Source organism: Triturus cristatus, chromosome 5_2 (genome assembly GCF_964204655.1).
Source record: "Triturus cristatus chromosome 5_2, aTriCri1.1, whole genome shotgun sequence".
NCBI classification, from domain to species: Eukaryota; Metazoa; Chordata; class Amphibia; order Caudata; family Salamandridae; genus Triturus; species Triturus cristatus.
Genome location: NC_140588.1, coordinates 521,016,463 through 521,039,447, shown reverse-complemented (window position 1 = coordinate 521,039,447; position 22,985 = coordinate 521,016,463). Strand labels below are relative to the sequence as shown.

General features: G+C 39.5%; 1 protein-coding gene across 6 annotated transcripts in view; it reads left to right on the top strand.

Moving 5' to 3' along the window:
* ARPP21 (cAMP regulated phosphoprotein 21) overlaps nucleotides 1-22,985 on the top strand; it is a 345,287-nt gene that overhangs the window by 44,847 nt on the left and 277,455 nt on the right. For all 6 annotated transcript variants that reach the window (XM_085607564.1, XM_085607568.1, XM_085607567.1 and 3 more), the window contains exons 8-9: nucleotides 1,602-1,661; nucleotides 6,033-6,173. In XM_085607564.1, the coding sequence (XP_085463690.1) occupies nucleotides 1,602-1,661; nucleotides 6,033-6,173 (201 nt within the window). The remainder of the gene's footprint in view (nucleotides 1-1,601; nucleotides 1,662-6,032; nucleotides 6,174-22,985) is intronic.

The window sequence follows — 22,985 nt, the reverse complement described above, 5'->3', positions numbered from 1 at the left end:
GATTGACTGAGGCTTACATATGGCATTCTTAGTGTGATCTTTGGTAGTACTCCTCAAATACTAATTGCTCAACTGACAACTACACTTATTGAAATGTGGGGAAAAACCTCAGGGCCATCCAACATCAGACATTCAGTTTCACCTCTAACTATGCATTCAGATCTGTTGAGATGTATAACATTACTTTTATTTGTGTAATTCATAATGCTTTACTGTGTTCATCCCTCCTTCGACCATCAGGAAATTCCTCTTGTAATAGTAGGAAAATAGAAATGAAACATCTTTCGTGATCATCTGTCTTTTTTCTATTGATTGAGAGCAATGCTGTTACACAGCAATAAGTAAATTAACATAGAGGCAGGATTTAATAGAGGAGCTAATATAGTAGCTGGAATTCTGGGACTACAACCAATGGGGCTGATTCACAGAAGCATTCATGGGTACAGGAAGTAGTCCTATAAAGGTACTCTTTTACACACTCTTATATGGCTTCGTGAATCGATACTGAATCATCCAATTTCCTAATATTAAAAGTGCATACAGGTCGCAGTCCTTTCTATTTGAGCTAATTGTATATAAATGTTCACTAAATGTTCCCATTGTATTCCCATATTATGTATTCTGGGGACAAACAACTAAAAGTACTCAAAGGAATGCTACAGGAGTACTGCTTCAAGTACTCCAAAACGCCATTGTGACTAGACCACTATATTTGCACAAGTGTCTCTTGTTGTATGCCAGACTGTCCTTCGAGCAGATTCCCTAATGTTAAAATGGGCTGCTCCTGTCATATCTGAATTTTGCTGCAGTAGCATCTGTCAAACATGCTATGCCACTGATGTGCTGTTTGCATTGGTCTATGTTTTACTCTGGCAAGTCCTTCTAAAGCTGAAGCTTCCATAGAAAACTGTTACTAAATAAAAGAAACTGTAAAACTCTGACCTAAAAATTGTGTAAGTGGTAATTGTTTACTTTTGATGAAATGGGAATACTACATTTACCAGAGAAGCAATATGACCCACGAAAACTAAAACCTAGTTCATTGTGAAATGTGCATTATGTTCTGTAAGAAAGTGAAGCTCCAGTAAAATAACTTGCCTTTGTAAATTCCCCATACCTTAGATATTTTGTTCATGTTGGTATTAATGCAATTGAAATTGTCGTTGAAGGAATTTGTATAGTGTTCACCTTGAATGATCTTAAGATCCTGCATGTATTTATTAGTTCCATAGCACCCCATTTCCTTTAGCACACAAGCATTGAGTGCAGTTAATGGATTTACCTTTCTTGGCTTTCTATTGGCTCATGTTCTCATATGCTTAACAGTATCACCTACCAACCTTTATTCTCATGTTGTTATGTAATGGTTTGCGTTGTGTGCTCAACCCTTACACCCAGTTCATGAATGCACCTAATAATATATCCAAACTATATCAGAGTAACAGAGTGTCAGCAGAATGTGGACTTTCTGATATTGGATGAAATTAGAACTAATTTCATTTATGAGACTGCATTTCTTGATCTTATTCTTCACAAAAAGAGAAATACAAACATACCTGTTTGATAAATTTACACTTTTTAAACGTTTGTTTATCTTGCAGGGACAGGATGATCCTTTTGAAAATGGAGCAGGAAATTGTGGATTTTATCAGTGACAATAGGTATGATACATGCCAATGTAAAACAATTTAGGTTTTCTCAAATCTTCAGCTTTGGTGGAAGGTGCTGTATAGCATTAACGTAAGGAGGAAGAGTCTTTGTATGAACTTTGACAAAGCTCAATTAAGTATCATTGTGGTGGCCATACTTATTTGATGTCATGACATGTTTAAGTGTCTCAAAACACATAGGTTAAATAGCTTGATTCTAAACAAACATAGTGACATATACTACATTTTCAATTGGCCTCCTTAAACAACAGAAGTATTGTTTATAGTCAGTGAATCACTTGGCGCTAAGGTCATCAAAGCAGGAATTTGCCAAGGATATTTGTTGTAATTATAAATGTTTTGTATCTCCTTGACTGTAGGAAAATTCACTCGCTGGCTTTGGAGAGCAGTCCCAAACCTGGTGTGGATTTTGGCTGAGCCTGTACACCATCCAAACACAGACTTCCAAAAAACAAATCATGTTTGAATGAAAGTGTACTCGCTCATCTTTGGTAGCTTCACCTGAACTGGGAAAATATGGGATGCACAATCAGTAATATACCAACCAAATAACAATGCACAGAAAGTAATACAAAACTTAAAGGTTCACTCCTCATTTAAATAGGAAAAGAAAAACCTGATAAGAAAAATAAAAAAGAATGAAGAAAATTGTTCATGGGCTGTCAGAAATTAATCAAACAGGAACTAAATCCTATTGAAAATTAATGAAATAAGCATTGGATAAGCCAATAGTTCTCAACATTTGGACCTCTTGGCTTCACAAATGCTGTTTGGAGTGTGTGGGGTTTCATCAGGAAAAGGAAATCAGGCCGACAGCAATACACAATTTGAAAAAGCAAAATAGAGCATGGGGACAGGGTGCTGCAGGAAGAAGCACAAGAGAGCAAGAGCAACACATAGCACAATGGTGGGGGTATTTTGAGTGGGGGAAGCACATGGCAGGAACAGCAACAAGGAGTGCAGGGGATAAGCACATGAGTGAGAAAGTAGCACGGTAAATGAAATTTTGAAGGGAGGAAGCATGCAAGGGAAAGATCAACACAGATTGTGTGGGTCCATGGTATGGTGGAAAAAACCATGTCAATTTAATAACTGGAAAAACCTCACACTTTCATGGAGCGCTTAACCAAAAAGAAAAAAGGAGTTCCCTAAAAGATAGCCAAGCAAAAAGATGGTTAATAGACTATGCTCCAGGGGAGGTAAAAATACAAGATGGTACAAGGAAAGCAGCTGAATATAAAGCAAGCAAATAACATTGGCAATAAATCCAACCAATGGTAAGCAGTAGGCAGGCTGTATGCCACTGTATGTTCTTGTTAAATCTATAATAGGTCTTTGGTAACAACTGTATGTTGTTACAATGAAAACAGACACAAATATGTATGTGTCCTTTAGGTGTCTGACTGGAAACAAGGCAATTTTCAGGGTGCAGTTGGTTAGATTAAAGTTAGTGACTAGAGAGATAAGATGGGGTGAGGGTTTTCTGATTGGAAAATAAGGATGACATCAGATATTGTGTGGGACGTAATATTTCAGCCTTTACCTAAAAGTGATGTGGTCTAATGGATTATTTAATCTTACAACTGGAGATTTGGATGTATTTTTTGAACAAATACAATATAGGCTGATGTAAAAAAAACTCCTGCGTTCAATATCAGACATTTTTCATGTAGGCTTATATCTATATTTTCTGCAAGTTTGTGACTTTCACTGATTTCACAAAAACACCTCCAAGAATAGTACTTGAAGTCATGTGACTGTCACAGCTCTGTAAGAATACACACATGCATAGTCATGTATGCATGTGGCAATGTACTAGTGCGTATTTCTGCACGTGTATGTGAACCACCAATATGTATGTGTACCCTGTACATTTTATTTTTGTTTATCCCCCGGAGACACCTGTTACGTGTCTTCTCCATTAATATTGTTTGTGTTTCATCCCCATTTTCACTCTGAAAGCAGCACTGTTCCCACCCTTAACAGAAGTAAATCCCTGAATGTTCTGAGGGTGGAAAATGCAGTTATACTGGCAGAATGTAAGGTGACAAACCCCCATTTACGGTGCCAAAACCTCACCATTAATTTTTCTGTGAATCAGGAGTGGGATTTTTAGCCCCATATATAATGGTATTTGTGAACCTAAGATTGACGTACGTGGGCAAATAGCTTTCTGAGTTACATAGTCAAATTGCTCTATCTCTGTTGAGTTCAGATTGTAAATATTTAAAGAATTTAGTTCTCTATTTTCAGCAAAATTTCGTTTGCATAATCCTGCCCATCCATTTTTCTGTAATTTAGCTTCAGTCAGACCCAAGACAGGTTAATATTTTAGCAACACCCAATCATTTATGATATGCTTCAACTGCGATATAAAGTCTGTTTGTGGGTCATCATGAGTACTGAATGTACTTGTCTGATTCATACAACATTTTCTGTCAGCAGTGCTTGACTCCTAATTGAGTGGCTTACTCATGAATTCCATTAGTAAAACATTCTTTATTCAAGGAGCATTTTTAAGTGATTAAGCATGTCCTAATCCTGAAAATATAGGAAAGGGACCCACCTGAAGTGAAACACAATTTCTTGCAGAAAGCTTTGTAACCGAGGCCTTTATTATCTGTGATGTTCACCTGTCATCGTTCCCTTTTCCTTGCCCAACTAAGCCATTTTCATCTTTTCTCCCACCAAGGCTTCATATTGTAAACCTTCCTATTAATTCTACAATTGTTAATGTATGTGCGGCGTATTCCTTCAGCCCACTGACTTCCCCTCTGTGGTTTTTCAGTGTTACCCACTTCCTCAACCTCTCATTCACCTTTTTTTGTTTTACATTGACTCCTCCCTCCGCATTCCCCTGTTTATAAATGCATGGTCCTTTATTGTTTTTAGTTGCTTCTCCTGTTCTTCCTCTATGCGATTGATCTTCGGTCTCCTACCCTTGTCCCTTTTTTATAACCCTGCCTCATTATTTACCTGCCGAAAGGAGCTGTTTGCAGACGGGGAAGCACTGGCACCCACATTCCATGTGGGATAGTGTGGGAACATGTTGGTCTAGCACATGGTCACTCTGCATTTGTTTACGAAATAACAGGAATGTCTCCACCACAAAAATAGACTGTTTGTGCACTTGTCCACCATGTTCCATCACAATATCTATAGGAATGCGGGTGATATGCAGACACTTTTCCAGCATATGGTGTGGGTAAATTTAAAGGGGCTAATCACCTATAATGAATTATTTATTTTTCATAAATCAGTAAAGGTTTTTAAGAATCATGTTGTATACAATTGTTTAAACATCATAAGTATCCATTCACAACACTGAAGAGATTTTTATTTAACAAGAGTACAGTGTTTTAAGAAGCATCTGTTTCGTATGAGAGAGAATTCTGATGTCAGAAAGTACTTCTAATTAGAAAATAATACACACATTTATCAGGCGTGACGAGTTTTCCCTGTTTCTTCAATTCACATACAGCAACAAACCTCCACCCTCCTACTGTAATGGAAAAGCACAAAGGTACCCAGGATTCCACAGAACAATGCTTGCTAACTGGGAATCTAATGTAACTACATAAAAACGTCCATGTCTGGCATGGCTGCACTTCTATTCTTCTCTGCTTGCAGAGAACAACCCCTAAATACCAGCAGAAACCACACAGCTCTAGCAAGTGCAGGGCTGTAGGTTCTTCCATGCTGCCTACAGTTGATGGTACATGCCAGTGAGTGTATACCACATTCCTTAGTGATTTCATACGACTACCTACACATAAATGTGCTATGACGTCATGATAATGGCCGCCTCTGCACTATACATGCGCCTTTTAACAATAACAAAATCAGTCCTACACACGCATTAAAGGTTCTGCTTCGGGCACTCTTGACTCCCCTGTTTCTTGATAGCTGATTTAACATTTTGAAAGCAAAAATGTGTAAATGTTCCATTCCTTAATACATAACTACAGCAAACATTGTCCAAATTAATTATTGTGCATTTTTTGCCCAGGTGCAAAATGCTTTATGTAACATGTACCCTATTGTACAAGAAGAACAAACAGTGAGCAAGAGTATTTACAACAATTAAAACTGTAGTAGCTACTCTTTTTCACCATGCAGGTCTATTTAATCCCACCACTTAGGTCTTTCATGTCACTGTAAAACGCTTTATAAAGATGATTGTCCAAGCACACTGATGATCTGTGATAAAAAGTGATTTGAATGCTTTAGATTTGTTGGCAATTTAAAATGTACTTATGTTAAATGCAAGTGTGTATATTGATGTGTTTTTGCAAACCAGTGAGCATTCCTTAGATCGAATCCTTTGTTATATCAGGAATCTTTTTCTTCTCAAAATTCTAGCAATCATTTTAAGAAATTTCCTCAGATGTCCTCGTATCAGAGAATGCTGGTGCATCGGGTGGCTGCCTACTTTGGAATGGATCACAATGTGGACCAGACTGGCAAATCAGTCATCATCAATAAAACCACCAATACCAGGATGTAAGTATGGCCTTCAACGCGTCCAGCTGCTTCTCGTCTGCAGCGAGTTTCATTTTATATCCCAAATGCACTGCACCTGCTGTACCAATCTCGAACTGAGCTGTATTTAAAATATATCTGCTTGTAAAGCTATTATGTGTAACAGGGAGGCTCAGAGAAGGTTCATGATAGCCAGGCTGAAAACGGATTTTCATGATTTCCTTGTAAGAAACATTTGCATGCAATTAATCGAATTATAACTCATTATCCCTCCCTCCTGGTCACTCATAGTTCTCCCTCTGACATACACATTGGGAGGAGGCCCCATGGAGGCAGAATGTAAAAGCAGAGATATGCTCTCGTAGGCTTATTGTATGGAATGATCTGTGCATTGGGGAAAACATTATTAATGGCCTCGTGGTGTTATCACGCCTGATATCTGCTGTGATAATGCAGTTCATTGCCCTTGAAAAAGAGTCGCCGGGCTTCAGCAATAGGGAAGTGCAATCAATGAATTAAGCTCCCTCCACAGTGGATGTAATCTCCGTCAGCTGCCCGATAATGTGATTCTCTTCCGCATGGTTTAATAAAAACGAGATTAAGCATCATTGCGAGGTTTAAGGAAGCATAAACTCGAAGGCCACTTTTCAGTCGGGCAATTACATCCTGCTGCAAATAGATCGGCTGCTTGCAGTGGTGTTTTTTTTTATTATTGGCCATCTTTATTGAAAATGTCAATCTCCCTGTCTATTAATAGCACAGTTGTGTTGGTGCTGCCTCTATGTCAGCCAAGCACCCTGTGTACTCCAAGAGTACTTTGGATTTGTTTAACGCTGATGTCAGCATCTGGAGCGCTGCCAAGCCTATGAATTTTTATCTTGGCAAACTAAATCACAGGCACAGGGGTACGTGAAGAGTGGCGGCTCGCACAGGTAGGAGCAGTGAGGCACGTGGGGGGTGTTGGAATTCGACAGACGAAGGGAATAAGTAATATTAAATAAATAAATAAAACCACTTACTTTGCGCTCACGGCATCGCTGACGCAGTGATGCGGCGAGGGTAAAGTAAGTGGTTTTATTTATTTATTTAATATTACTTATGCCGTTCTCTATCGAATTCAACCACTCCCCGCCCCACATCGTCCCTGCCCCACTGCCCCACTGCTCTTACCTATGCGAGCCGCTACTGTTTGTGAAACTGAAAAAGAAAAAGTCTTGCGACCTCCACATAATTCTCACAAACCCTTTGAAAATGCATGAAGGTTGTGAAGTTCTATGTAAATGGGGCTTTTGCTTAAAAAACGTCGGACTTTGTTATGCATTAATATTGCTTATTCCCCATTTTTAGCATTAGTGCGTAAGTGTAATTTGACATTGCTTACCCCAGAAGGAAAATTTGTGCATTCACGCCAAAAGTTTTGCAAACTACTGACGCTGCACAATTTCACAGCAGGTGTGTGAAAAAGTCACTTGTGGTTTCAGGACCAAATAACACTCGCAGGAGAAAAACTACGATCAGGGACAGCCAGAGGAAATTGGTAAAGTTGTCAAACTATATGAAGGGCAGAAGTAAGGAACTACATTTAATTATGCTTCTATCAGTCCAATCAATGCACCCGGAAAAAGTCACTGGGAGACATAATGGTATATCAGACACTCTTTGCTTGTCATGCTCAATTGGGCTCCACCTACATCCTCTACTCCAGCATCAACCAAAGTCTCTCTTGGTCAAACATACATAACATATATTCCTCTGTACAGACTTTTACCATAAATAAGGGCAGCAAGGTCATTTTGTATTGGTATTTTACAGACCTATCATTTATTAAGCCAGCAGCCAAGAGTCAGTTTGTTTGAAAGTTGTGTGTTGTATCAACAACATAATTTTTCAACTTTAAAGTTATTAGGCTTTGTGCATTTATAGTAAGGCAAGCTTGAATATACAAACATGTTGCTCACAGCTTGAGTGAGGAGACATATACATTTTTAATGATAGTACAATACATGCCAAAAGGTATTATAATGACACTAAAATAATCAAGAGGCATATTATCAAGGACGGCGTTAAAAATTATCGCCAGTTTAGCGGCAGAAAACTGCTTGATAATACGCCCTTGAGAATTCCAATAGACGTCCATGTTCTGGTCTGAACATGGGCTTCTATTGGAATTCTATGCTGCATATTATCAAGCCCATTATCGCCGCTTTAGCTGCAGTTTTCTGCCACTAAAGCGGCAATAATTTTAACGCCGTGCTTGATAATATGCCCCATACTGTTTATAGACCATTTTTAGTGCATTAGTGTATGGTTTACCCTGGACAGCATGTGGGGATTTGTAACAAATTTCCAGTGAGCCTGGAAGTGGAATGATGTGAGACAGGGAAAAGTCCTTGTTTTTGAGGGAACAAAATATTATTAGTCTGTATCATGAAACCGTATAGCAAGCATTAAGAGATCAGTAGAATTCTGCCTTATGCAGTCTTTAAATCATTTGACAGTCTCTACTGGCCTTCAGAGTGTCCACAGCTATATTTCTTTCACTCTCTGCCTAAGAAAGAGGGATGTTCCTAGACTACACCCAAGCCAGAATTTGCCTCCTGCCTTATGTTACCATAATATCTTAATTGTGTGGAAAGAAATCAATTCAACCTTGACTTGGCATACCTTGGCGTACATGCCAGTAATAGATGACTGGACCTAAATATCCAAGTCCAACTACAACTGAGGGAACGCACTCTATGCTCCTTACTACTTTTCTGTAGTGACTGCTAATGCTTGCTAAGTAAGTAAGTAAGTAAGTAATAGAAATGTATAAAGCGCAATGTTCACCTTAGAGGTATCCTGGTGCAGTTTCCACCTTGCCAGATCAGCAACTGCAAGACCGACCCTTCCTTATTCATAAACCATCTTTCCAGACCCCATCCTAAATATGGAACTAGCTACTCTTTAGGGACAAGTCAAGTTTTTAGATCCTTCTTAAAATAAGTAACATTCATGCTGGCTCTGACGGGGGCTGGCAGCTTATTCCATAGTTGAGCTGCACTCGTCTTAAAGTTCCTGCCACCAGACTTTACTTTCCTACATTTCATGTTGAGGGCTCAGTAAGCTGAGCATCTATCTGGCTTTTGAAAGCATAATATTATAACTTTGATTGGTGAAAGGTTTCCTGGCTATGTATGCTTTATTGCTAAGTGGACAGCATCAAGCTACATGCAAGAACATTTAAGGATGAGAGGGCTGGTGGGTCTGGGATGTACATTGTAGGATACTTGATATGTAGAGATGCCGTAGTGGCAGTAAATGGAAATTAGAAAGTTTGTAATAGATTAATCAGCAATTGGTGGCTAAAAGTCAATTTATGACCGCATAGTGAACCTTCATCTTATTTAATAGTATTTAAAAGACAATTTATGACCTTGTAATGCATCCTCCCCTCATTAGATGGTGTCTCAATAATATTTTCAATACCATTTGAGTTTCAAAGTATATACTCGTATCTTTGGACGTGTTATGCTTTGAATTGTTGCCTGTAGTCGAATTGAACTTGCTAATTTGTCATTGCCCATAGCTTTATTCTGAGGTTGGCTTGTCTCAACCCTAAATTTGTAGGAGAGCTGTTCAGTGGAGAGTGAAGGTCATGTTCATCAAAATTTGTTTAGCCCTGTTTCCATTATTACCTCATTTTGAGTTTGTCAGAGCAGGAGCACTACCCAAGAATGCCAGGTCTCCAATCTAGCCGAGCTCACGATTCCCTGCTCGATTTAGAATTTGGGTAAATGATAAATTTATACATCCATAGCCTCAGCTGAATCAGCGGGCATAAAATCTTAATCCGAAAGCTGGTTTGCCACTGGGTTGCCAGGTCACAGTGTCCAAACTCCCCCCTCTACTTAGCACAAGAGACTGTCACTCATTTTCCTTCCAGGGACCATCATGTGAGGCTGTGTGGTCGCAGGTAGAAAAAACTCACAATGGTCTAAATGGCAGGGAAAAACTCCTTTCACTTTGTTGAGGGGGCATATCAAATATGACACTGGCCTAGCAGTGTTCTATGTCTTCAGTGGAGGTTGATCTCCACCGAAGAGAAAGCAATCCCCACCAGGCAGGTGGAGATCACTAATATGGAATTTGGTATGCGACGAGCAGAGTTGAGACTGTGGGCTCCACTGACCTAGTGTCCCCATGAGACACCTGCCAGACTCTAATGAACACCGCAGACTGACATGTTTTCCTCTCTTGAAATGACTATCGGCAGAAACTGGTTTGAGATTCATATATTATTTAGTGTATATATGATTTAGTATGCATGGATGTTGAGTTGACATTGCCCACCCTTCAAACCCCCATAACATCACTTACTAGACCCACTTAGCTCTTCAACCACCTCATAACATTGTGGTTAGAGAAGGAGAGAGAGCTGTGGAAAGTAATTATGTCTACTTCTGCCATGTCCATCCTGATCCCTGAGAGCATGGGCAGCAAAGGCGGTGCTATGGTTCTCAAAGGGTAAGGCAGAATGGACATCCTTAACTGACATTCATGCCTCCATGCTCATGTATAGGTGGGAAGGCAAATACACTTTAGCCTAGCTATTCGATCAATGTCTGTTTTGTAATTATTTTAATTCATAGGTCAAGTATTTGTGACTAATTTGGTATCAGAGGGCTAGACACTAAAGGAGATTTAACCAGAGGGAAAAGAAACTGGTTGTGACCATTTTGTTTATCCATAAACCAAACTGTTCTTTTTCATTGATGTTTTAACACATGTAGTAATACAAAAGCTTATTTTAAAACGGCTAAAAAACTTGGTATTTGATCAAAGAATCACCAATGTTCTTGGACAACCTGAAGGGGACTTGGATCCGTCTTAGTCGGACTCCATGGTCTCAACATCTATTCACTACGGGACTATGCCACAGCAAGCACCTACAAGGAACCAGTTTAGACAGTGTTGTGGGACGTGGACGATTCGCTACAAACCTAGTCATAAGAGAGCCCCTTTTGAATGAACTAAGAACTTGCCTGCTCATCCCTCTGTTGTTGTACACAAACGCTATACATGGCTTTCTTAAAACTTTAATTTTTGCACACAATTTACACCATCTATAACTAAATTGTAAACGCGCATGTTTTAAGAACAAGTTAACAACACGATGGCACTTTCATAATTAATCTCAGGTATTGGCCTAATTTTATTGTTACATTGGCTATCTGTACAAGGAAACGGCCCAAAAATTTTATGAAAAAAGTAACTGGTTTTACAATACTTTTTAAATTGATTTTATTGATATAATGCACTGTTAACAAATGTTATATTGTTCCGGTTTTAATTAACTAAACAATAAAATGTATTCTATTCCATTCTATTCTTATTTTAAATGAGAGAGCTGTGAAATGTACACGTTTTCACTTGCAAGCAGCCACACCAGTAGGTGACCATTAAGAATGATTAACACAGCACTGTACAAATACAGTTGTGTAAGAGCTGATGCTGAAGATAGATCAATAAATCAAGCTGTGCAGATCAATATGCAGGCTGTTTCTGTCTGTCTGTACGCCTGGAAATCAATATCCAGCCTATCTCCATGTTTATTGGTTGAGCTAACTAAATACACCATTCCATATGGATTACTTTGTTTTCAATTTCGTATATTGCAGGGGATTATTAATTTTTCATACTTGAAATATATTCCAAGTATCAATTCTAAACAAAATCAGAAAATTACTACCACAGGCCTCACCTTATGCTTGGAGTTAATTTCTGACTTTAAAAAAAAATTCTAAGAGATTTCCAGGAGCACTCCACTAGACTGCAACTGTCACAGTTTTCACAGGAATAATCCAATACATCTTTTGAGAATTTTATTTTTCCATGAACAAATTTAAACGTAGCATTTATTCACATGAAAATGTTTGAACACGTGTGAATGTGGCTCCTCTACATGGGGAAAATATGCAACAATGCACCCATTTTGAAGTTGTTTCAGATTTAGTTATGGCTTTGAAGGAGTAAATCTCTACACATTTTAAGGTTCGCTATGGACTGAGAAAAAATTGTAAATGGCCACAAACTGACAGGTTTGTGGGCATACACGAACTTTCCAGCGAATCACCATGCTGGAGACGAAGCTAACTTCCCAGGGAACAGATTGTACTCTCATAATTGATTCCACAATAATCCCGATTGACTAATTTATTCTATTTTGACTGGCCTAGAAGATGTAAAGTCCAAATATTTAGGGAGAGACTATTAGCCCGGTTCTGACTTTTCGCAAGTACTCTCATTTCTTTGTCTGATCTTATGCACCCTCCCTGGTTCTAGAGTTGACAAACCCTCTCTTACAGAACTGAGGAGTTCTCTAATGTATTTCTCTGCTGAAAGATTATTTGTTTGAACAAGGGTAAAGCACTGATGCTACTCCTCTTTCATGGTTCTTTGGCACAAGAGGTAGTCCATTTAAATCTCTTCTGTCAGGGTAATTCCTACAAAAATATTCAGGTAAGCTCAAGTTCAAATAGCAAAACCGTCTGGAGATATTTTCCATCCGGGACGGCCTATTTGCAAACCAGATCATCTGGCTCTAACACTACTGGCTGATGTAACCCACGCTGTATGTATTTAGTTTAACCAATCAGTTTCCACTCTCCCAGTAGTTTTAAAGAAGAAAAAAGATGATCACGAAGAAAGAATGAATGAAACATTTAGTAGGACAGCGCCAGACATCTAGGGTGATATTTATCAAATGTTTTGCATCACCCTTGCAAGATGCAAGGTAATATAAGTGTGAAAAAAAAACCTAGATGAGATTTACCAAGCTACACAAGGCCACCTTGCATGACCCTGCAGTGCTTGGTACATGTGTCATTATCTGGCATTTCTCTGCCCCAGGAAGGCATTTCATGGGTGTTAGACCTAGCATCTTTGGCGTGGTTTCCCCAGACTTTTTGCCTCTGCCGCCTGTATTTTTGACGCTGTGCTGGATTTCGTTTTTGCTGGTTTAGATGCTTTGGGCACTTTGCCACTGCTGATCAGTGTCAAAGTGCAAGTGCTCCCTAGGTAAATTGTTATTGTAATTGGTTATCCATGATTGGCATATTTGTGTTACCAGGAACTCCCTAGTAAAGTGCACCAAGTGTGCCAGGGCTGGTGATTCAAATGCTACTAGTGGGCCTGCAGCACTGATTGTGCCACCCACATGAGTAGCCCTCACCTGGTGTCTCAGGCCTGCCACTGCGGTGCCTGGGTGCAGTTGCTAACTGCCATGCTGCCCTGACCAGTGTCGACACTGGCCAGGCCTAACCCTTCCCTTTCTATACACATTGGACCCCCCTATGGAAGGCCCTAGGTACCCCCCCTGGGCAGGGTGCAGTGTATGTGAAAGGTAGAGCATGTACTAGTGTGGGTGACATGCTCTGGTAGTGAATTACAGCCATTTTCATTTTTCACTATTGCAAGGCTACCTGTTCTCCATAGGCCAGAATGGGCAGTTTGATTATTACATCTTATAATCCTAAACTGACTCCGGGAACATGGTAGAAATTAGGGTTTAGTATGCCTGAACTCAGAATGATAAAATACATCTTTTAGTGAAGTTGGTTTTAACATTCTGTGTTTGAAAATACCACTTTTAGAAAGTAGGTATTTTCTTGTCTAACCATCCAAACCTGCCTTTGCTAGGTTGTGTATTCCTTGTCTGACGTTTGAGTGACAGGGTGAGCCAGAACAGGGCTGAATAGAGAGATCTACATCTAGATGGGAGGGAGGAGTTGCACCTGGGACCTGAATAGGACAGTGCCTGCCCCCCACAGTGCTGGCTCCACCCCCTGTGGTGCGTCTGATGTCTCTGCCCTGCACTGTGAAAGGAGAGAAGGAATTGTTAACAAAGTGCTCCAGGGCTGTGCTTTCCCTCCACAATGCTGGCTCCACCTCCTGTGGGGCGTCTGATATTTCTGCCCTGCACTGTGAAAGGAAAGAAGGAGTCATGTAAACAGAGTGCTCCAGAACTGGTTTGGACTGGGCAAAGGCCCCTCTGCCCTCAGAGCACAAAGGATTTGGGGGTATAAATATTGGGACCCTGTTCCCAAGAGTTTAGATCATCCTGGAATCAAGAAGGAACCTCTGCCAAGGAGAAAGCTGGAAGACTGAAGAAGAAGGGCTGAGCTGCTGTAAGGCTGACCTGCAGTTGCTTTGCTGCCAAGGAGAGGGGAAGGACTTTGCTGTGTGCTGTGTCCCCTGGCTTGAAGGAATCTCCAAGGGCCTGAGTAGAGCTGGCCTCCTGTTAAGAAGTCCCAGGAACAAAAGGACTTCACCCCCAGCTTCCCCCTGAACTCTGCTGTGTGAGTTCTGCCCTTCGTAGAGTGCTTGATCCAATTGTGGAGACTCTGGAAGTTGTGCCTGCTGTTGGGAAGCTGACCAAGAGAAAAGAAGTAAAAGATCTTCAACTTTTTCACGCACCGCCGGCTTAGCGAGAAAATTTCCGTCGCCGCGGAGATCGTCGCAGCGCCTGTCACCGCTGCAACATCAACACCGTGTTCTTCTTCGGAGCGCATCGCCCCCGGAGCGGGAAGATTCCTGTCGCTGCGAGTATTGTCGCAGAGCCTGCCGCCGCTGAGTGAGATCGTCGCACCGCTCATTAGTGGGCCGCATTTCATCGCTGCGAACATCGTCGCAGAGCCATTGAAGATCATCGCATCATGCCTTTGTGAGTAAATTTCTACCTGAGAAGCTATGGCTAGAAGGCAAATGGAGGATAGATTTCTCAAACCAGAATAAGACTGCCTACAAGCTGCATTTAAAGCACTACCACTCTCTCATCAAAAAAACGCAGGCTGCCTACTATAGTGAGAGAATAGAACAGGCAGAGAACTCTTCTAAAAAGTTATTTACCATCCTTAAAGATTTGTCCTCACTTGAGAGAACTGTGGCTCCTGCTAACAGCTCATCTGAGTTATGTAACCAGATTGCTGATTTCTTTGCCGAGAAGGTAGCCAAAGTATATGATACCTTTCCAGTTGAGACTCGTAATGGGATGCTCTGCCAAACTGAAAGGACCTCTGCAGATAGGGCAAACTCCCTCACTAAATTCTATCCACCCTCACTTGAAGAACTAAAAGGGGTAGCTTTAAGCATTAAATCCGGCTCTCCCAGATAACAAGCTACACCTAAGATTATGAGAGAAGGCCTGTAGATAATAATGCCTTACATACGGCAGCTTCTTGATCTCTCCTTTTCTGGTGGCAAGGTTTCAAATATATGGAAGCAGGCAATTGTCCTCCCTCTTATGAAAAATCCAGGAGCTGACTCGACTCAGCTGGAGAACTTACCCTCTATTTCGCTTCTGCCCTATTTTTCTAAAATAGCAGGAAAGGTGGTGAATACACAACTAGTTGCACATATTGATCTGCAAAATCTACTACATCCCACACAGTCGGGCTTCAGAGCCACATACTCTACGGAGTCTGCACTGCTCCTTGCTACGGAGACAATACGCAGACGTGTGGATGAAGGTCAGACTGTTGCTTTAGTCCTATTGGACCTTAGCGCTGCTTTTGATATGGTATCCCACAAACTGCTTTTACAACGTCTCAGGTAGGAGGGCTAGGCAAAAAGCACTAAATTGGATGGCTTCCTTCTTGCAGGACTGGAGCTTCCAGGTTACACAACGCCCATATATTTCCGAAAGCATAGCTCTGTCTAAAGGGGTTTCTCAAGGCTCCATTGTGATCCCAACTCTTTGTAATCTGTACATTGCACACTTGGCTGACATTGTGGAAAGGCTAGGTGTCACCATTGTGCTATATGTGGATGACATGCAACTTGTGGTTTCTCTGTCACATGACTTTGACGTAGCAGCCACCAAGTTTTCTTGCTGCCTGCATGACTTGGCATCCTGGATGACAAATAACTGCCTCAAATTAAATGGTAGTAAAACAGAGATCTTAGAGGTGGGGAAATCCCCCTCCATTTGGTTATCGGCATGGTGGCCACAGTCTCTGGGCCCTACACCAAGACAACAGGTTAAAAACCTAGGAGTCTGGTTGGACACCACTCTTTTTTTTGAGGCACATACCAGAAAGGTGGCGGCGAAGTGCTTTGGAACCCTTAGAATGTTGAGGAAAACTCTGCATGTTCTCCCCACTCCATCTAGGAAAACCCTGGTCCACGCTTTGGTAACATCATAATTGGACTATGGAAACATCCTATATCTATATATGTATTCAGAATGCAGTGGCTTGCTTAGTTCTGAAGCTCCCTAGGAGTGCGTCCACTGGGAAGGCTCTTGATGACATGCACTGGCTGTCGGTTAAGAAAATAATTATTTTCAAAGCCTTATGCATTAGTCATCGTAGCCTGCAGTGAAAAAGGTCCAGGTTATCTTCATGACTTACTCGCCCCTTACAACCCTATTCGCCATCTCATATCGACTGGGACCTATCTGGTCAAATTTCCTCAAGTACGAAAAGTAAGAATGAGTGCACGCTCGTTCAGTCACCTGGCGGCCAAAAATTGGAACACACTTCCTCTCTCCCTCTGTGCTGTACCATCGGAGACTATCTTCTGGAAAAAAACCTGAAAACCTGGCTCTTCCAGCTATAGGTCCTTTTTTCTTTCTCCTATTCTGAAAAGTCAGTCTGAGCAGGGACACACCTGCTGGTGTAACCAGGCGCTTTATAAGTGATATTATTATTATTATTATTATCATTACCCCAAATGCAGTCGTTAAGTGTCTTCTGTGTTAAAAATACACCCACAAAAAGTGGTGAGCACAGTAAACATCCCTCCAACTATGTTCCCCTTCATTTTACAAAATGACAGTGCTCTAGAAAAGTTGGACTTGATTGGGCAGCTCTTATTATTAAATGGCATTGACTTATAAATATTGTTATGTATTTGTTCTGCAGGAACAGCATTTATGTGACTTGCTGCAAATGTGCTGCATGGATAACATTTCTCTGATTATAGACTGTGAATTTAAAGTGTTTGTGTGCAGTTTAATTTGTTATAATGTCAAATTGTGAAGAGTAAGTTACTCTTGCACATTTGTCATGTATGACAACATGAAAATTAGGAACATAGGTATACTGTACATTTGGCATAAAAACACTTAACATGTTTCATGCTACTTTCATCTTGCTTTGTAATTATTAATTTACTTATTTTTGGTTAACTGTAGGCCAACCTGTGCCTCTGTACAGGGCAATATTTGGGAGCAGATCCGTGTACACAGAACCCAAGTCATTTAACTTCCATAACAGAGATGCCAGACTGCTACTCATATGGTTTGATACTATTGTACATACATAACAACATACTAATGTGTAGACCTCCAAGAGGTGTGTACCAAACTCAGGGCCTTATTTAGAGTTTGGGTGAGAGGGTGCTCCAACACAAACCTGGCAGAGTACCCTGTCTGAAAAAGCTCCCTCTTCAGCTGCTCTGATTTTGAGTTGGGGGTAATGTTGTATTTCTGTTGGTGAGTCTCCACTCGCTCCACAGGTGGAAACCTTTGAAGATTGCCTGACCGACATTGGTACATCAGTCAAAGTACCTCAGCCTTTAGGTCTTATTCAGGAAAAGGGTCCTATATACCTTAATTTTCTTATTGGGCCCACCAGGGAAAGCCCAAATGACCCCCATATGTTGAGAAAAAAAACTCCCAGTGTGTTAGGGATGCACATTTTTTATTTTTCAATATCCAAATCACATGTTGGGACTTTGAATTTGAAAAACAAACAACTGTGCTGTCTGGCTGCACTGAACATGGTGCCTGCATAGCAAGGTTCAATGATGTCAGGAGGTGGCAGCTCCTCTGAAGGCACAGAGATCCCTGCCAGGTAGGTAGAGATCTCTGAATATGGCGGGCTATAGTCCACCATGGAAGAGGAGTACATCACTCCGCTGCTAAGGCAGAATGGAGTATAGTCTGCCACACTTGAAATAAGCCCATTAGAGGTCAGACTAGGTGTATTTTCTCCTAAAGGCTGTTGCAGAAGAGAGGAGTATTGAAATGCTTGAAATGTAAGAGACGGTTTGAGCTTTTTTACGACTCTCAAAGTAACAGTTGGAAGATGTTATCTTAATTAAGAAAGATCTGAACATCTGGGCATCTATCATCGAGATATTTTTCTCTCATTTTAGAGGGTTTCTATTTTCCTTTTAACATTTTGATTGCTGTAATATGTCTGTATTTGGGGTACACTACAGAAAAGAAGAGCCAAGTACTTCTTGGCCCACAGTATACTTGCGAACTAGGAGATTGTAAATGTTATTGAATATTCCACTAGGAGCCAGTAAGGGCTTGTATGATCAATTTAATGTAGATGATATATATTTAGATGTACAGCTTAATTTCACGCCAGGTACTGTTTTTTACCTAAAGTGTGTTTTTCTAATACAAATAAATAAGGGTGAGCTATCTAAACTGTCTTAGTCATGTTCTTTTTAATGAAACCAGATGAGATTTTCTTCAACTGAATTCACTTTGTGATGGTTTCTCTCTTAAGCCGAAACACTAAAAAAAGTTTCTGATATTAAATGTGATTTAATCTTTGAATGTGAATGATTCTGTTCTTGTGGGGTTGAGTTAAGTTGTAGAGGCCCAGGTTTAATAATTGCCTAGGTGGCCTGTCTGATAGCTGTAATGTATTTTATTAAAGTTAAATGGCATACAATAGCACTGGTTTTGTGCAAAACTCTTATGCCACACAGATGCATATAGTGGCAGAATGCACGTCATGCATTTCTGGGGCTAAATGGGCTTTCTGTTACTTTAAGGCTTTTGGTATTTACTCTACAATAGGATTAGGAAGTAGTTGTATAAGAACAGAAGAGTTGCGAGAGGTTTAGACATTTTGGTTGGCAAATATGGAACAGGATCCAATGTAGTGAAAACAAATCCAGTCCTTCATTGTCATTATAAGAAGGCTATCATGCTGTAAGAAAATGGTATTGTCCTTTGGAACTTGCAGAATGGTATTCCTACCCGCTATAAATTCTGAGGGGTGGAATCAGTAGCAATCAACTGCTATTCAATGCCCTTTCATAGAAAAGTATTCTTATAGCAAGAACACAATCTGTGGCTGTGCTTTATGTTAAATAATTACCAAGCAGATAGCCACACATCTTTTTATGTGACTGATGTTTTCATAACATTTCCTATAGGTGATTATTCTTAGTAATGGCCTTAGCCAATGAACTTCATCACCAGAATGGTTGGGAATTGGAAGTTGAATTCATGTAAAATTGTGATTAATGTCATTCTTTGAGAATCATGTAGATCCTACACGCACGCATTCCACATTTTACATAATGGATTTCCTTTCCCACATCACAATTATTTTACAGTATTATTGGAGGTGTACATGCATATTTTATAGGCCCCATTCAAACTGAAAAAAGTATTCTAATATCTTTCAAACCGAGAACAAAATAACTAATATTGTTTGCAACTCTGTATGCAGCATACAAAAGTCTTTAAAGAAGGAACTTCAGTTGAGTCAATTCATATATTTGTGTTGGAGACTTTTTGGACTTTACTTTAAGCACACAACTGGAGGATAGATTTGAGCATACATTCTTTCTTTGTATTCATTAAAAGGCATCTGGCCTTCTTTTCAACATCCTGGGCTTTTAGAAAGAAGTGCTGCATGCAGAAGCTGAGTCAGGAAAACAGTGAAACCTTAGGTTGCCACAAATAGTCCTTCATGTTGTATGGCTTTTGTCACACACACAATATCATGGTTTGATTGAACGTTTTTTGTTCATAAAAGGGCAAAACATTTCCTCTGTTCAGATTTATCAAAGGAATATAAGCCTTTCACAAACAACACTGCAGAAATATATGGGGTTCATAAATGTGGGATATCACTGCAATGTTCAGTCTGTTCCTTCAAGCTTCGAAAATAATGCTGGAAGCAAGATTATTTTATCACCAAGCACCATTCGAAGTGGGAATCCAAAGGCCATATGCCTGAATGAGTTATCAAAGTCTATCTTCCTTAGGGACTCCTCAGTTTGTTTTTTTGGGGTATTTTCTTTTACCCTGCTCATGGTGCTACACCAAGTGATGCACTTCAAAGAGAAGTATGATGTCACACACAGCTCATTTAAAGTAAGACAGATCATTCTATATGACTGAGCTGCTACTTTGTGTTCAATTCCAAAACATACTTCAAAATGTCAGTATTATTTCACTTTAATTGCCACTATGTTTTATTTGGAGATTGAGGTTGGCCCATTGTAAATAGTTTAGCTTCCAAATGAAATGGAAACTTACAATGTACATTCTGCAGCTTCTTAATGGAGCCTCTTTACTTCATTTTGAAGAATGTAAAGCTATTTAACCCTTTCGGTGCGCATGACGGAGCGGTTCCGTCATGCGCATCAGTCGCGCTGTGCGTATGACGGAACTGCTCCGTCACGGCCCCGCCCGCGCAACAAACCTTCAGCATGGCGCGGTAATCCGTGCCGCGCCGAAGGGGTTAATTGGTTTAAAGGGGTGGTCTGCAATTGCAATGTGGAGAATTGAAAATAAATCCCAGTGTTCAGAAGGACTCAGGGCGTGTTTATAGTTAGATGGATGGGTTACAAACGTGAGGGATATCCTGTCCACCATACTACAAGTGCATTATATCCAATGGCACTTGTAATATGGTGGACAGGATATTCGTCAAGTTTGTGATAGAGTAACCTGTCCGCTGAACTCTAAATCATGCCCTCTCTCTCTGGATTTTTATTAACACAAATAGAGTAGACTCATTCATTTCTAATTAGATACGCACATGATTCATCCATTGTGACAGCATATATCCAAAATTATTTATAAATCCTGGCATTTTGCATTTCTGGGAAAGGGAATATCATTTTGAAATCTTCCAATTGAAATATGGCTCTGCATTAGCAAATAGAATGTCCACAACATTTAACCCAAAGCCCTACAATTATATCATGGATTTGGCTGATTACTGTTAATAATTAAATCATATAATTGTTTATTATGACCACATAGAACTATTTACAAGTAAAAATTGAATGTGAGGATTTGTATAACACTTGGGTCTGTGATTAATATAAATTAATTGCTTGTACTTTATAGGTACAACATCATCCACTTAAAGTACCATTGGCATACATATGGTCTAGAGCAAATTATCAAGTCCTGTTTATCACAGTGTTTTTTATGGGTTGCCAAGCTTACACTGGGTTTATTTATCAAGCACATTTAAAGAACCAAAGAGTTGAACAATGAAATTTCCTCATAGTATACGCAGCACAAAAGCAGGAATATACGTGTTTCTAATTGATTTTCTGCCAATCCATAATGTGTTTTCCACAAGTTAGCACTTAATACAATCTTACCTCATAATAATTAGTGGTGAACATACTGGAGCGAGAATGTAATCACTGCTGTTACGGTGATGGAATAGCAATTTTTGTATTGTGAACTGTGAACCACCACTACACGATGCTGCACTGACATGCCCTGATGCATCCAAAGACTAGAGGTAACTGATACCAGTTATAAAGCTGAAGTTGAATAGAATGGAAATGCGTTCACCTCCAAGCAAAATATTGCTTTTTGGGCTGCTACATGTGTTTGTAGTAAAACAAATATGTTGTACATTTTCTCTCTCTTGTAAGTGATAATATAATCACGTTTTTATTAATAGAATTAGTAATGTGTTTTAGCCGCAATATAATAATGATTAGATGCTAGGAAAAGTGATTTCATGACTGAATATGCTAAATTTGGAATAGCCAAAAACTGCAGGTTGTTGATGGAAAATAAATACAAAAGAAACTGTCCTGTACGTACCCAAAATATAAACATCTCTTTTATTGAACACTGTTCTATTTTTTTCTGTATGATTGACCTTTCTTTAAACTCCATTGCTTGATCCATGTGACTTTCGTTTGCGAAAGAAGCTCAATTCCCTGATTTTGTTAATTTTACTGCTACAACCAGCATAGCAGGATTACCATCTGTAACTTTACTTTGCCTCACCAGGGATCACTAACACAATATCGAACACAACAACATAGAGATACAGAAATATTGTGTCAAAAATAGTGTTTTCCTTTACTTATAAAAGTAAGTACAAAATATTTTAAAAAATCGTTTTGTACTAATATTGTTAAAAAACAATCCAAAAATATTGTTTGGAATAGATTTAGACTAATATTGTAATTCATAAATATTTTCATAACATGTAAATTATATAAATGCAAATAAAATGTAATACTATGTATGTGTGGGTATGAATATATATATATATATATATACCCTTTCCACCCCCTTGGGTTAGCCAGGACACTGATGCAGTGGTGCACGCCAGGGTCCGAGGCAGCCCTGTCTTGATTTGCAAATCACCACGTACAGAATTGTACACGTGCACTCCTTCTGCCCGAAAAAAAACAACGCATTTCGGCATCAACATGCCTTGCTCACGGGTTTATTTCCAGCTTGGTACTGAAAATAAAAACCATGCCCAAGCAGTTTTTAATCTTTGCGTTATTTTGGCGGAAGGAGTGTATATATATTTAAAAATAAAAAACAGTTAAACAATTTTACATGATTATGAAACAATGTAATACTTAATTATCAATTTTAAAAAAGTTATGTATTTATTAATTAATTAACTTCCCACAATATACCCCCAAAATCCTAGCAACCCACACTTAAAATATAACTAAAATAAATATGTAATAATCAATTAAATAAGCAGTAATAAATGTATTCCTAATTAATTATTAATTAACTTTGTACCTTATACAACTACAAACTCAGCAGCCCGCACCTAGTATATAACCTAAAAATTATAATGATTACAC